At 51.9% G+C, this 14164-nt stretch overlaps 1 protein-coding gene across 1 annotated transcript in view; it reads right to left on the bottom strand.

The window, feature by feature from the left end:
* Positions 1-238: 238 nt before the first annotated feature.
* Positions 239-14164, bottom strand: part of LOC141156449 (G-protein coupled receptor 54-like) — a 37094-nt gene continuing 23168 nt past the window's right edge. Inside the window, exons 2-5 of the mRNA XM_073642646.1 lie at positions 14032-14156; positions 10481-10616; positions 2071-2309; positions 239-843 (exon numbers count right to left, since the gene is read on the bottom strand). Coding sequence (XP_073498747.1) covers positions 469-843; positions 2071-2309; positions 10481-10616; positions 14032-14156 — 875 coding nt within the window. The 3' untranslated portion in view covers positions 239-468. The remainder of the gene's footprint in view (positions 844-2070; positions 2310-10480; positions 10617-14031; positions 14157-14164) is intronic.

Below are 14164 nucleotides of genomic sequence, written 5' to 3'. Positions count from 1 at the left end.
TGTGTCCAAACTTTTGGTCTGTACCGTAGGTGGCAGTATTATAGTACTGTAGTTATATTCTTGTACATAGGGGCAGTGTCTGGGGGTTTAGCTATTTTACCATTCAATTACACTGACATCACCTCTTCAATAGTTGTAGATTGTGAATTAGTAGGACATTTTGTTTCAGTTTCGTATTGTTCTTTAATGAATGGATATAATAGAAATACAAAATAAAGATTTCTTACAGACAGGACACACAACATCTTCAAGTAGAAAATCACACATTTTATGGCAAAAATCCTGTATAAATTTTCCGGCAGTGATAAAGATTGTCCCTCATCTATAGGTATGCATTCCCGTTCATTATAGATGACACACTGAGATGTTACATTTTATTTGCTTCCATGTGTCTACGGATGAGATCTCCTGAGCTTGTTCCATAATTGCTTATTTCCATAAACTCCACATGAAGAAGAGTTAATCTCTTCACTTCAGATCTTGGTTGGTCGACTCCATAGCCACAAATTTCATTTCGTTCTGGACAGTCCCGGAGGTGATACTTCCATCCCTCACTTTATTCCGGAACATGAAAGGGAAAGCTTTCTTAAAGGACTTCCTAAAGCTGGCACCCATGAACCCGTAGACAATGGGGTTGATGGACGAATTGGCATAAGACATACAATTGGCCCAGGTTTTTATTTTATAGGTAGCATAGTTGGCTTGAAATCCTGGGTAGAATCCTTGGAAGAGGCTGAATAGCTGAATGGGTCCCCAGCAGACGGTGAAGAGCAGAACAATCACTATCACCATTTTGGATATTTTGCTCCTCATGGCGATGGTTCTCTCAGAGAGCAGCTGCACCTGGAAGGACGGAGAAAAGTTTCAGAATAACTTCTAAATATAATCTGTATGGAAAACTGGGTCAACTATAAATGCTGTTCAATTACTTTAAGGTGCATACTGTATATAGGGAGGCTATGTGGGGGCACATACTGTATATAGGATGGCTATGTGAAGGCTCATACTGTATATAGGAAGGCTATGTGAAGGCTCATACTGTATATAGGAAGGCTATGTGGGGGCCCATACTGTATATAAAGAGGATATGTGAGGGCTCATATTGTATATAGAGAGATTATGTGGTGGCTCATACTATATATAGGGTGGCTATGTTGGGGCTCATAGTGTATATAGGAGGTTATGTGGGGGATTATACTGTATATGAGGGAACTCATACTGTATATAGGGTGGCTGTGTGGGGGCCCATACTGTATATAGGAGGCTATGTGAGGGCTCATATTGTATATAGAGAGGCTATGTGGGGGCTCATACTATATATAGGGTGGCTATGTTGGGGCTGATAATGTATTTAGGGGGGTTATGTGTGGGCTCATACTGTATATGAGGGAACTCATACTGTATATAGGGTGGCTATGTGGGGGCTCATACTGTTTATAGGGGGCTTTATGTGGGCTCATACTGTATATTGAGGGGCTGTGTGTGGGTTCATACTGGATATGATGGGGCTGTGTGTGGACTTATACTATAGGGGTTGTGTGGGGGCTAATGCTGTATATAGGAAGGCTATGTAAGGGCTCATGCTGTATATAGGGGGCTGTGTGGGGCTAATACAGTATATAGGGGGATATGTGAGGGCTCATACTGTATATAGGGGGCTGTGTGCTGGTTAATACGGTATAGAGGGGGGTGTCAGGATACTTAATTCTGCTCAGTATTAAGTGAAACAATTAATATTAGTATAAAATCATAATTATAATTAATTTATTAATATTGAGCAGAATTAATTTCAGCCTATTGGTTCAGCTCTCCACATCAGTCATGGTCTTTCATATGGCCCCTTGGGAAAATTCATTGCCCACTCCTGGTCTACAGCATCGAAATCTGTGAGATTAAATAGTTTAAACATTATCTCCAATAACTTGCAGGGGGCAGCAGTGATGTGAGGTCAGAGCTACGGAGAATTGTAAATGCAGCTCTGGATGTGACTAGAGAATACACAGCGTTGTGGTAATTGATGCAATGTGTTTCTGCAGTACTGGTCCCACTGTAACCCCCCTGTACAGTCACCTGATAGTTGTTGTCTATGGGCTCCACCACCGGTCGTCCGACCCTCTTCAGCATTAACGAGTAGCACAGACAGATGGTCAACAATGGCAGAAGGTAGACGGCAAGGAACTGGTAGAGGATACAAGCTTTCTTCAGGGTGTCTGATGGAAACTGCTCTATGCAGTAGGTTCTTGGCCCGTACCAGTAACCAATCTGGATCTTTTGGTAAGGAATGATGGGAGTGGACAGCAGCAAGGACCCTGTGGGGGGAGACACAGACATATTGTGGTATACTCTATATACAGTACCAGTCAGAGGTTTGGACACACCTATTCATGAAACGGTTTTACTTGTTCTTATTGGAATGTGGACATTGTTGATTCAGACTGAAGGCAGCAAAACCTCAAAAGCACACGTATGTAACCAAGGAATAAAAAACATGTGTGAAAGAATATATGTAAAACCTTAGTAATCCTCAATGTTATCCTAATGACAGAGTTACACCCCCTTGGCATTTTCTTAAGCAGCTTCATCAGGTCGTCACCTGGAATGGCGTCCAATGAACAGGTCGTCTTGTCAGCAGCTCATTTGTGGAATCACCGGACTTCAGAAAGTGTTTGCGACCATCAGGTGTGTTTTGCAGCGGCCGTGTTAGTGCACAACCCCATACAGTGCTGAGCTCTATCCCATAACTCCACAACTATTCTAAGCCAGAATATGGCAATAATCGCTCAATTAAAGAAAAGAAACAGCAGTTCATCATTTAAGACATGACGGTAAGTCAACCCATAAAATTGCTAAAACCTTGAAGGTATCCTTAAGTGAAGTCTTAAAAAAAATCAACCATTATGATGAAACTGGCTCTCCTGAGGACCTCCTCAAAAAAAGAATACCAATAATTACCTCTGCTGCAGAGGATAAGTTCATCAGAGTTAACAGCTTAAAAAAACACAAATGAACAGCACCTCAGATATCAGCCCTCATAAATGATGCACAAACATCAAGTAGGAGACACATCTCAACATCATCTGTCCAGAAGAGAATGGCCTTTAGGGTCGAATTGAAGGAGAAGGATGGAGTACTGGGTCAGTGACAAGGCCTCCACAATTACCGACAACAACCCAATCGAGGTGGTTTGGGATGAGTTGAATGCAGAGTGGAGGCTAAGCCGCCAACAAGTGCTCAGCACCTCTGGATCTCCTTCAAGACTGTTGGAAGCCATTCCAGGTGAGGAACTAATAAAGATGCTTAAGAGAATGCCAAGGGGTGTAAAGCTAACATCAGAGTACAAGGAGGGTAACTGAGGAATCTAAGGTTTAACACACTTTCTGGTTTGTTTCACAAGTGTCTCTTTACTCCTTGTTTCCATATGTGTTCCTCTGTGGTTTTGCTACTTTCAGTCTGAATATACAATGTACACATTCCATTAAGAACAAAGAAAATCAGTAATTGCCTGAACAGCTGTGTCCAAACTTTTGACCAGTACTGTAATATAGACTGAAAGCATGACTGTCCAGAGTGTCCAGACACTAAACAGAGAGACTGCACAGGAGGAAGAGACTTCACGCAATGATTATGTGCGTTCAAGTGACTGCACACAGCGGCTGCATGGAAGATAGAGATAGCATACAGTGACTGCACCACAGGAGGAAGAGACTGCAAATAGTGGCTGCACAAGAGGAAGAGACTGCAGTGACTACATCAGATAAAGAGACTGCTCACAGTGATTGTTGAGGAAGAAGAGATTGCACACAGTGACTGCACAGGAGGAGGAGACTGCACACAGTGACTGTACAGGAGGAAGAGACTGCACACAGTGACTGCACAGGAGGAAGAGACTGCACACAGTGACTGCACAGGAGGAAGAGACTGCTCATAGTGACTGTAGAGGAAGAAGAGATTGCACACAGTGACTGCACAGGAGGAGGAGACTGCACACAGTAACTGTACAGGAGGAAGAGACTGCACACAGTGACTGCACAGGAGGAGGAGACTGCACACAGTGACTGTACAAGAGGAGGAGACTGCACACAGTGACTGTACAGGAGGAGGGGACTGCACACAGTGACTGCACAGTAGGAGGAGACTGCACACAGTGACTGCACAGGAGGAGGAGACTGCACACAGTGACTGTACAGGAGGAAGAGACTGCAAACAGTGACTGCTCAGGAGGAGAAGACTGCACACAGTGACTGTACAGGAGGAGGAGACTGCACACAGTGACTGTACAGGAGGAAGCGACTGCACACAGTGACTGCACAGGAGGAAAAGAATGCACACAGTGACTGTACAGGAGGAGGAGACTGCACACAGTGACTGCACAGGAGGAAGAGACTACACACAGTGACTGTAGAGGAAGAAGAGATTGCACACAGTGACTGCACAGGAGGAGACTGCACACAGTGACTGTACAGGAGGAAGAGACTGCACACAGTGACTGCACAGGAGGAGGAGACTGCACACAGTGACTGCACAGGAGGAGGAGACTGCACACAGTGACTGTACAGGAGGAAGAGACTGCACACAGTGACTGCTCAGGAGGAGAAGACTGCACACAGTGACTGTACAGGAGGAGGAGACTGCACACAGTGACTGTACAGGAGGAGGAGACTGCACACAGTGACTGTATAAGAGGAGGAGACTGCACACAGTGACTGTACAGGAGGAGGGGACTGCACACAGTGACTGCACAGTAGGAGGAGACTGCACACAGTGACTGCACAGGAGGAGGAGACTGCACACAGTGACTGTACAGGAGGAAGAGACTGCACACAGTGACTGCTCAGGAGGAGAAGACTGCACACAGTGACTGTACAGGAGGAGGAGACTGCACACAGTGACTGTACAGGAGGAAGCGACTGTGTAGCACCCTGAGGATTCGGCTGCTACAGGGGTATTGCACCTCAACCCAGAGGTGTGATATTCCACTCCCGGGTAAGGATGGAGTGTGGATCTGAGCTCGGTAGGCTGCATGCACTACACACATCCCATTTCCGAGGAACAGACCAACGGTACTCCCACTTAGAAATGTGCAGGTACGACCGAGTCTGTTCCTGGCTGGAGTGGGAGGGGGGTGGTACATCCCAAGTAGTGTAGGGGCAGATAGGGGGAGCAGCCTGGGTAAAGATAGGAGCTCATTGGGTGCTGGTCACCTGAGCTCACACATAGAGGGTGTATATAAGGTGGGCACCAACTAAGAACAGGGTCAGATGCAGAGAACAGGTCAGATGCAGAGAACAAGCCAGTTGGAGACAGCAAGACAGCTGCAGAGGAGCAGACAGCAAGCAGAGAGGAAGTCAGCCTGCAGCAAGGGAGAAGAGAGACCCTGAGTGAGAGAGGAGCAGAGAAGGAGTACCCAGAGGGGAGAACAGAGAGGACCCAAGATCCCAAATTAAAGCACCGGGTGAGGAGTCGGCACAGGGTACCGGAACCCAAGCTGGTGGGGGCAGAAAACACACCCTAGCCAGAGACCGGAGGCCGTGGGCAGCATCTGCCACGGCCACCCATCACATCCACCCCGAAGGCACACCACATGAAGGGTCAGGGAACCCAAGGCCAAGGGTGTCCCAACAGAAGGCCCGAGGGAGCTGGACCTAGGTGGATCACTGGTGGGGACGGCCAGAGAACGGGACAGAAGGAGAGCTCAGGGCCACGCTCCGGACTTGTTTGGGGGTTGGCTGGATCCAGGACCTGGTGGACGCAGCACGGCTCGGGTGGTCACTCGGAGCTGGAGTGACCAGTACAACATCTGCAGTAAGTAAACACCCTTAACTGCACAACCCGACTCTGTCTTCATTGCCGTCTGCACTGCACCACCACAACCCCCATCCTCTGCACCTGTCCTCCCTGAGGCTATACCCCTCCCGTTGGGGGTTATCCCACCAAGCTGCGCACCCACCATCAGCCTCAGCGGACCCTGCTGCAGCGGCGGCCACAGTGACCGCATCACAACGGGTGGCGTAGTCGACACAAAAGAACTCTTAACAACATCTGTAGGACTGCCACATAACACTGAGCTTGACGCCCTGGGCACGGGGCCGGGTCACAGCCGCTCGGAGACTACAACCCCCCATCTGATCCGGTGCCGGGTATTCCCCTCAAAAAGGAATATGTCCCAGGGGGCGCGTCAACTTTGGCGTAGTCGGCAGGATTACGTGCCCGCAACAACCGGGTACTGCGTGCCTGAAGAAAAGTGCAAGTTTACCTCAGAAAGAAGTCTCCCGCCGGTTCCGGAGGGTCCACGCCATCGGACTCCATCACCAGTCGTTTCCCGCCGATTGTCCGCCATTTCCAACTTGTTCCCGCCATCTGCAGAGTTTCCCGCCACTGGGCGACTCTTCCCGCCAAAACCGCAGATTTCCCGCCTTGGAAGAGCAGCGGACGCCATTATGGGCGTGCCAAAGGAGGGCAAGAGGCCACCTCCCATCGTGGGCCAGGACAGAAAATGGCGCCAAAAGTGGAAACCGCCCCCACCAACAGAGACTGTGATGCTGGAGGTGTCTGTCAGCGTGAAAGAACTACCCCTGGAGCTGACAGTCACCGAGTTGCCCCGGGACCGCCCTCGAAGTGGGAGGAGACGAAAGAAAAGAGCGAAGATGGGTGCCGCCTGGAGCAGTCTGGAGCGAGCGGACCCGGAGGCAAGAGGTCTAACGAGGAGTAGCGGAGGAGCTCACCCGGAGATGTCCAGAGAGCAGAGCAGCACCGGCCCGCTGGCCAGGAGCCTGCTGGAAGAAGAGCAGAGCAGCACCGACCCGTTGGTCAGGAGCCTGCTAGACACCACGACCCCACTAGGCCTAGTGGAGGTCCTTGCACAGCTCCCCCGAGACCGGGAGTGTGCACAGACTGCCCTGGAGGGCCTCGCACGGAGGATGGCCCGGGTACAGCGCGAGATACTGGCGGAGTGGAGCCGGGAGATGACCCAGCAAGCAGAGACCAGTCAACGGAGCACGCTACCCTGGAAGAGGAAGCAGACCGCCTCTGAGGATGGCGCGGGAGGACCCAAGGCCGGAGACGACGCCGAGAAGGGAGCCGAACGCATGGAGGCAGGTAAAGGGGACGCCTATACCCCAAGCCGAGAAACCGCTCACCTGCCCCAGCTCCCCGTCGCAGAGCCCGAAAGTCCCCCTGCTGTGCCCGTAGCCGCCATGTCACCGCTATGGACTAGGCCCCGACCGGAAGCCGCCGCAGCGACCCCTGTGACGTCACGCGCCTCGACCCGGAGCGTGACAAAGCAGGAAATACCACCAGCCTGGTCGCAAGGCCTAGTACCCCCGGGCGCCGCATCACCAACAGCGCCCCCTACCTCCGAGGAGCCTCCGGCCTGGCCGCAAGGCCAGGTAGCCCAGGGTGCCGCCGTCCTAACGGTGCCCTTCACCTTCCAGGTGCCCCAGGCCTGGCCGCAAGGCCTGGGCAACCCGGGCGCCACCACCACCGCGCCCGCACCCGCAAAATCAAGGGTGCCGCATCTGGGAGAGGACTTGTTCAGCCAGCTCACATGGCCGGACGGGCGGCCCTTCATCTGGCCCGAAGGATACCATGAGCTGGAACGGCAGCAGAAACTAAGACCCCTGGATGAACCCCTGATTCCGGCTCCGAAGCCCGTGGCACGGATCTCGCCCCCGCTAGCGGAAGCACAGTTTGAGTGGGACCCCACCGGAGAAGATCTAATGGGGTTCACTCAGGAAACTAGGGCAGCTGCAGCAGAGCGCGCTGAGTGTTGCCGACAGCAGCTCGAAGAGTTCGCGAGGGAGCGGAGAGAGAGGCGGGTCCGGGAACAACAGGCCCAAATAAGGAGCGCCGAGCAAAAGAGCCGGACCAGGAGGGACCCCCGTGCAGCGCACAGTCCCCGTACCACCGGGACTGTAATCAAGTTTAACCAGCAGCACGGGTGGGGCTTTATCAGAGACAACAACACCCTCGGCGACGTCTTTGTCACGCGCAGAGACGTGGAGTCCCATCTGCCGGAGGGGCACAGAGGTCGTGACCTCTACATCGGAGACGAGGTCACCTTCACCCGGCACAAGTGTGCCAAAGGACCTTACGCCCTCCACGTACACCGCTTGACGGAGGAGGAGTTGCGGTACGGGGAGGAGGAGCCAGAGGACCCGGACGGGTCTGAAGCAACACCATATCACCAAGAAAAAGCAGGAGGGAGCCGTCGTTGAGGACGGGAGTAGAGACTGTATATAGTTGCCCGTCGGGGCACAGTGAACCGTTGCTGCTAAAATAGTCCCCGTTGGGACCAGTGAACTGTTTACCCGTTAACCCCTTCATCCTACAGGCTGAGGACTGTGAGCAGCCATTCCCTTCCCTCTACCTGGCCGAGGACTGAGAGCGGCCAACTTCCCTGTATATAGTTGCGCTTCCTAAAGCGCCCCCTACCGGTTTTATAGGAAAATCAGTTTTTCTAAGAGACTGTCGCACTTTTCCCGGACACACGTTGCACAGTGTCCGGAGGAGGAACCTGAAACAAGAGACGACGAGAATGTTATATGAAAAGTTTTATATATATAATGTTTTATATGTTTTATTATGTTTATATAAAAATTTTGTATGTTTTGGTGTTTTTGTCTTTACAGCCCGAGGACGTGCTGTGATTTACCGGGGGGGAATGTAGCACCCTGAGGATTCGGCTGCTACAGGGGTATTGCACCTCAACCCAGAGGTGTGATATTCCACTCCCGGGTAAGGATGGAGTGTGGATCTGAGCTCGGTAGGCTGCATGCACTACACACATCCCATTTCCGAGGAACAGACCAACGGTACTCCCACTTAGAAATGTGCAGGTACGACCGAGTCTGTTCCTGGCTGGAGTGGGAGGGGGGTGGTACATCCCAAGTAGTGTAGGGGCAGATAGGGGGAGTAGCCTGGGTAAAGATAGGAGCTCATTGGGTGCTGGTCACCTGAGCTCACACATAGAGGGTGTATATAAGGTGGGCACCAACTAAGAACAGGGTCAGATGCAGAGAACAGGTCAGATGCAGAGAACAAGCCAGTTGGAGACAGCAAGACAGCTGCAGAGGAGCAGACAGCAAGCAGAGAGGAAGTCAGCCTGCAGCAAGGGAGAAGAGAGACCCTGAGTGAGAGAGGAGCAGAGAAGGAGTACCCAGAGGGGAGAACAGAGAGGACCCAAGATCCCAAATTAAAGCACCGGGTGAGGAGTCGGCACAGGGTACCGGAACCCAAGCTGGTGGGGGCAGAAAACACACCCTAGCCAGAGACCGGAGGCCGTGGGCAGCATCTGCCACGGCCACCCATCACATCCACCCCGAAGGCACACCACATGAAGGGTCAGGGAACCCAAGGCCAAGGGTGTCCCAACAGAAGGCCCGAGGGAGCTGGACCTAGGTGGATCACTGGTGGGGACGGCCAGAGAACGGGACAGAAGGAGAGCTCAGGGCCACGCTCCGGACTTGTTTGGGGGTTGGCTGGATCCAGGACCTGGTGGACGCAGCACGGCTCGGGTGGTCACTCGGAGCTGGAGTGACCAGTACAACATCTGCAGTAAGTAAACACCCTTAACTGCACAACCCGACTCTGTCTTCATTGCCGTCTGCACTGCACCACCACAACCCCCATCCTCTGCACCTGTCCTCCCTGAGGCTATACCCCTCCCGTTGGGGGTTATCCCACCAAGCTGCGCACCCACCATCAGCCTCAGCGGACCCTGCTGCAGCGGCGGCCACAGTGACCGCATCACAACGGGTGGCGTAGTCGACACAAAAGAACTCTTAACAACATCTGTAGGACTGCCACATAACACTGAGCTTGACGCCCTGGGCACGGGGCCGGGTCACAGCCGCTCGGAGACTACAACCCCCCATCTGATCCGGTGCCGGGTATTCCCCTCAAAAAGGAATATGTCCCAGGGGGCGCGTCAACTGCACACAGTGACTGCACAGGAGGAGAAGAATGCACACAGTGACTGTACAGGAGGAGGAGACTGCACACAGTGACTGCACAGGAGGAAGAGACTACACACAGTGACTGCACACAGTGACTGTACAGGAGGAGGAGACTGCACACAGTGACTGCACAGGAGTAGACTGCACACAGTGACTGTACAGGAGGAGGAGACTGCACACAGTGACTGCACAGGAGTAGGAGACTGCACACAGTGACTGCACAGGAGGAGTAGACTGCACACAGTGACTGTACAGGAGGAGGAGACTGCACACAGTGACTGCACAGGAGTAGGAGACTGCACACAGTGACTGTACAGGAGGAGGAGACTGCACACAGTGACTGTACAGGAGGAGGAGACTGCACACAGTGACTGTACAGGAGGAGGAGACTGCACACACTTAGAGATGAGTAAATCCATTCGATGCAAATCAGAATTTGTGTCGAATGTTTGGAAATTCATTGGAGCCAGTGAAGCCCTCCCTGTAAGTGTTGTGTTCGGGTTGTGAAGGTCATTCTCAGGTCTTACCTATCCAGATGCAGATGCTGACAATCATGGCCACTTTGGGAGTGCGGTGCCTCAATGACCTCAGTGGATACAATGTAGCGTAGCAGCGGTCTGCGCTCATCGCTGTCAGAGTGATGCACGTGGCCTGGACTGTGACCTGCGATCACAGAGAAGAGACGCGGCACGTCATATCGATGCAGTGAATGATCACGATTGCAGCTACAAGACCTTTACAGAGGGATCCATACAATAGACTTTATTTCTCACCATTTTTAATATTTCTGCTTGCTGTTAGTGAATAGAAACATTCTTGGTTACTTCAAGAGGCTGAAGATCTATATAGTCTAAAATTGGAATTGTACTTTCAACATATTTTGCACATATCAGTAGAGCAATAGAATATGAGAAACTTTGTAATATATCCTAGCAGAGAGATTTACTTCTGTCCCTACCTATCAGCCACTTCTCCCCCTGCCTCCTGGACTTATCATCCACGCTGAAAAAGTTACTAAAATCAGGCAGCAATCTGTGGAGGAGGAGTGAGGAGCAGAGAGCGAAAACAGAGGGAGACACACACAGATCGTGCTGAGCTTTGTAACCAGTCTTCTACCTCAGAGGTCCCCAACCGCCGGTCCGCGGACCAGGACCGGGCCGTTGGGGTTTTTCAGCCAGTCCGCGGGGAGAGGGGGCCCCTCCAGCCTCCAGCAGGGCCGCCATCAGGGCATGACTGCCCTGACTCCAGTATGGGGCCCGGCCGGTAGGAGCCCCCTCGGAGCCCCCCTCTTGTGCGTCTCTCTCCTCATGGGGCCCCCGGCCGCATGCTAAGCGCCGGGTCCGGGACATCTTAGCGCTGCGCTGCTGCGGCAGCACCTTCATGATTCCCCTGACTTCCGGTCATGTGACGGCGCCGTCACATGGCCGGAAGTCAGGAGAACCTGGTGTCAGCGATTTGGACGAGCGCCAGGATTCTGCAGGGATCGCATGGGGGTAAGTATAACAAGTTTTATTTTTTTTTAAATACAATTAACTAGGAGTGGGGGGAATGGGAGATGCACATGGGGGAAGGGGAGAGATGAGAGATGCACATGGGGGAGGGGAGAGATGAGAGATCCACATGGGGGGGAGGGGAGAGATGAGAGATGCACATGGGGGAGGGGAGAGATGAGAGATCCACATGGGGGGGAGGGGAGAGATGAGAGATGCACATGGGGGAGGGGAGAGATGAGAGATCCACATGGGGGGGAGGGGAGAGATGAGAGATGCACATGGGAGGGAGGGGAGAGATGAGAGATGCACATGGGGGGAGGGGAGAGATGAGAGATGCACATGGGAGGGAGGGGAGAGATGAGAGATGCACGGGGGGGTGAGAGATGCACGGGGGGGTGAGAGATGCACGGGGGGATGAGAGATGCACGGGGGGTGGATGAGAGATGCACGGGGGGGGTGAGAGATGCACGGGGGGGTGAGAGATGCACGGGGGGTGGATGAGAGATGCACGGGGGGGATGAGAGATGCACGGGGGGTGGATGAGAGATGCACGGGGGGGTGAGAGATGCACGGGGGGGGTGAGAGATGCACGGGGGGGTGAGAGATGCACGGGGGGTGGATGAGAGATGCACGGGGGGGTGAGAGATGCACGGGGGGGATGAGAGATGCACGGAGGGGATGAGAGATGCACGGAGGGGATGAGAGATGCACGGGGGGTGGATGAGAGATGCACGGAGGGGGATGAGAGATGCACGGAGGGGGATGAGAGATGCACGGAGGGGGATGAGAGATGCACGGGGGGTGGATGAGAGATGCACGGAGGGGGATGAGAGATGCACGGGGGGTGGATGAGAGATGCACGGAGGGGGATGAGAGATGCACGGAGGGGGATGAGAGATGCACGGAGGGGGATGAGAGATGCACGGGGGTGAGCTGCACATGGGGGGGTGAGAGATGCACATGGGGGGGTTATGTTTACATAACTTTGTTGCCTTATGAAGGGCGGGGGGGGCCCCCAAAAATTTCTTGCACAGGGGCCCACTACAGTCTGTGTCCGCCCCTGGGATGAAGTAAATGCAGCTGAACAGCAGCTGTCAGGACAGCTGCCCTGTCCTGCTGCAGGGCGTGATGGGGCCTCAGTGATGCAGCTCCTGGCACAGCACATTATGTGGGGCTCCTGGCATAGCTCCTGGCGGGGACCTGGTCTACACTATATGATAAGTATGCACTAAACTCCAAATCCCTCCATTACCCCGCCCCCATATGACCAAAGCCCCGCCCACCCCACCCCCTCCTTGCTGGGCCATGGAAAAATGATCTTGCTTCAAGCCGGTCCCTGGTGCAAAAAAGGTTGGGGACCACTGTTCTACCTCACCCCAAAGCAGCATTCACAGCTACACTGCTCAGTGCTGCTGTATAATATCCTCCATGCTGTGGCTGTTGCTTCTCTTAGCCTGCTATAATTAAGCAATGAAGAGCAGGAATCCCTCTTTGTGTGCTGTGTACGGGAGACATTATAGCAGCTAGTCTCATCCCACTAGCTCAAAGTTAATTGCAAATTATAGCTTTGTCTAATCTTCTTTCTTTAAAGGCATACCGCTGCTCTGTCTCCCGGCTTCCTGCTTGCACTGCTGAATATTGAGTTTTGCAGCAATGGAGGAGTGCAGGAGTGCATGGAAGACTACAGAATTGGCCGATAACCTAAGCAATGAGCAGTAAACTATAAAACTAAAAATCCATAGGAGGTAAATTGCAAAGTTGCTTGTTTTTACAAGCACTTTGCAATTTTTACCCATTAAGCAGTTGAGACAACCCCTTAAACTGGTGAAAATCTCCCATATACACAGGCAGCTTATCCTAAAAAGTTAGTTTAAAGTATAGTTCCCCTTTAAAGGGAGTTTGTGAGCACAAAATGACTGTTCAAACCAAGCACAGGCTCTTGATGCACCCTTGATGTGGCCAAACAGTCCTTCCCACCTACTTGTTTTCCTTATATCTCCTCTGTTCTTTTCCTTGAGTGACAGATCTGGCTTTACAGGCGCCAGAGGAGGACATCTGATTGGCCATCAGCGTGTACTGCAGCGCACAGACTCGTCAGGTCTCTGCTCCGCAATACACTTGACATGCCCGGGAATTTATCAAGTGTAGTGATTCGCCAAATAAATGGTACCAAACACTCTTTGTTAATTTGTTTTTACGTTTTTCAGATTTTTCAATGGCACTATTTTGGGGTACACACAACATATCGATTTACTTTTATTTGCTTTTCCATAGCCATAAAAAAAAAAATACGCAAAAAAATGCAGCATGTGAACAAGCCCTAAAGCTTTATTATTTATCAACATGCGCTGTATAAATTCATATACAGAGAGCTCCCTCTAGTGGTGGCTGCAGGCAGGATAATTTCATCATATAAAATCTAAATAAAATATTGAAAAAAAAAATGAAGCTCGGAAGACTGCAAACATATATCATACAAAATGTTGAATCTGAGAATGAAAATATAACATTTAGAGAATGACTTCATTCTTTCTTGATGATATCAAATATCTGATATGGAGACATCACCCCTCTGCAAAACTCACCTGCTGCAGGTACGCCACAAACTTGCACATGAAGTCTCCAAACACCCAGCTGGGCAGAGGGTAGAGCGTTGCGGTGAAAGGCACGCAGCACACCAGGAACATGATGTCGGTGGAAGCCAGGTTAGCTGGGGGT

Source organism: Phyllobates terribilis, unplaced genomic scaffold, assembly GCF_046119375.1.
Source record: "Phyllobates terribilis strain yellow unplaced genomic scaffold, ASM4611937v1 Scaffold_8__6_contigs__length_399053987, whole genome shotgun sequence".
NCBI lineage: Eukaryota > Metazoa > Chordata > Amphibia > Anura > Dendrobatidae > Phyllobates > Phyllobates terribilis.
The sequence above is the reverse complement of the archived record's forward strand: the minus strand, read 5'-3'. Positions and strand labels throughout refer to the sequence as shown.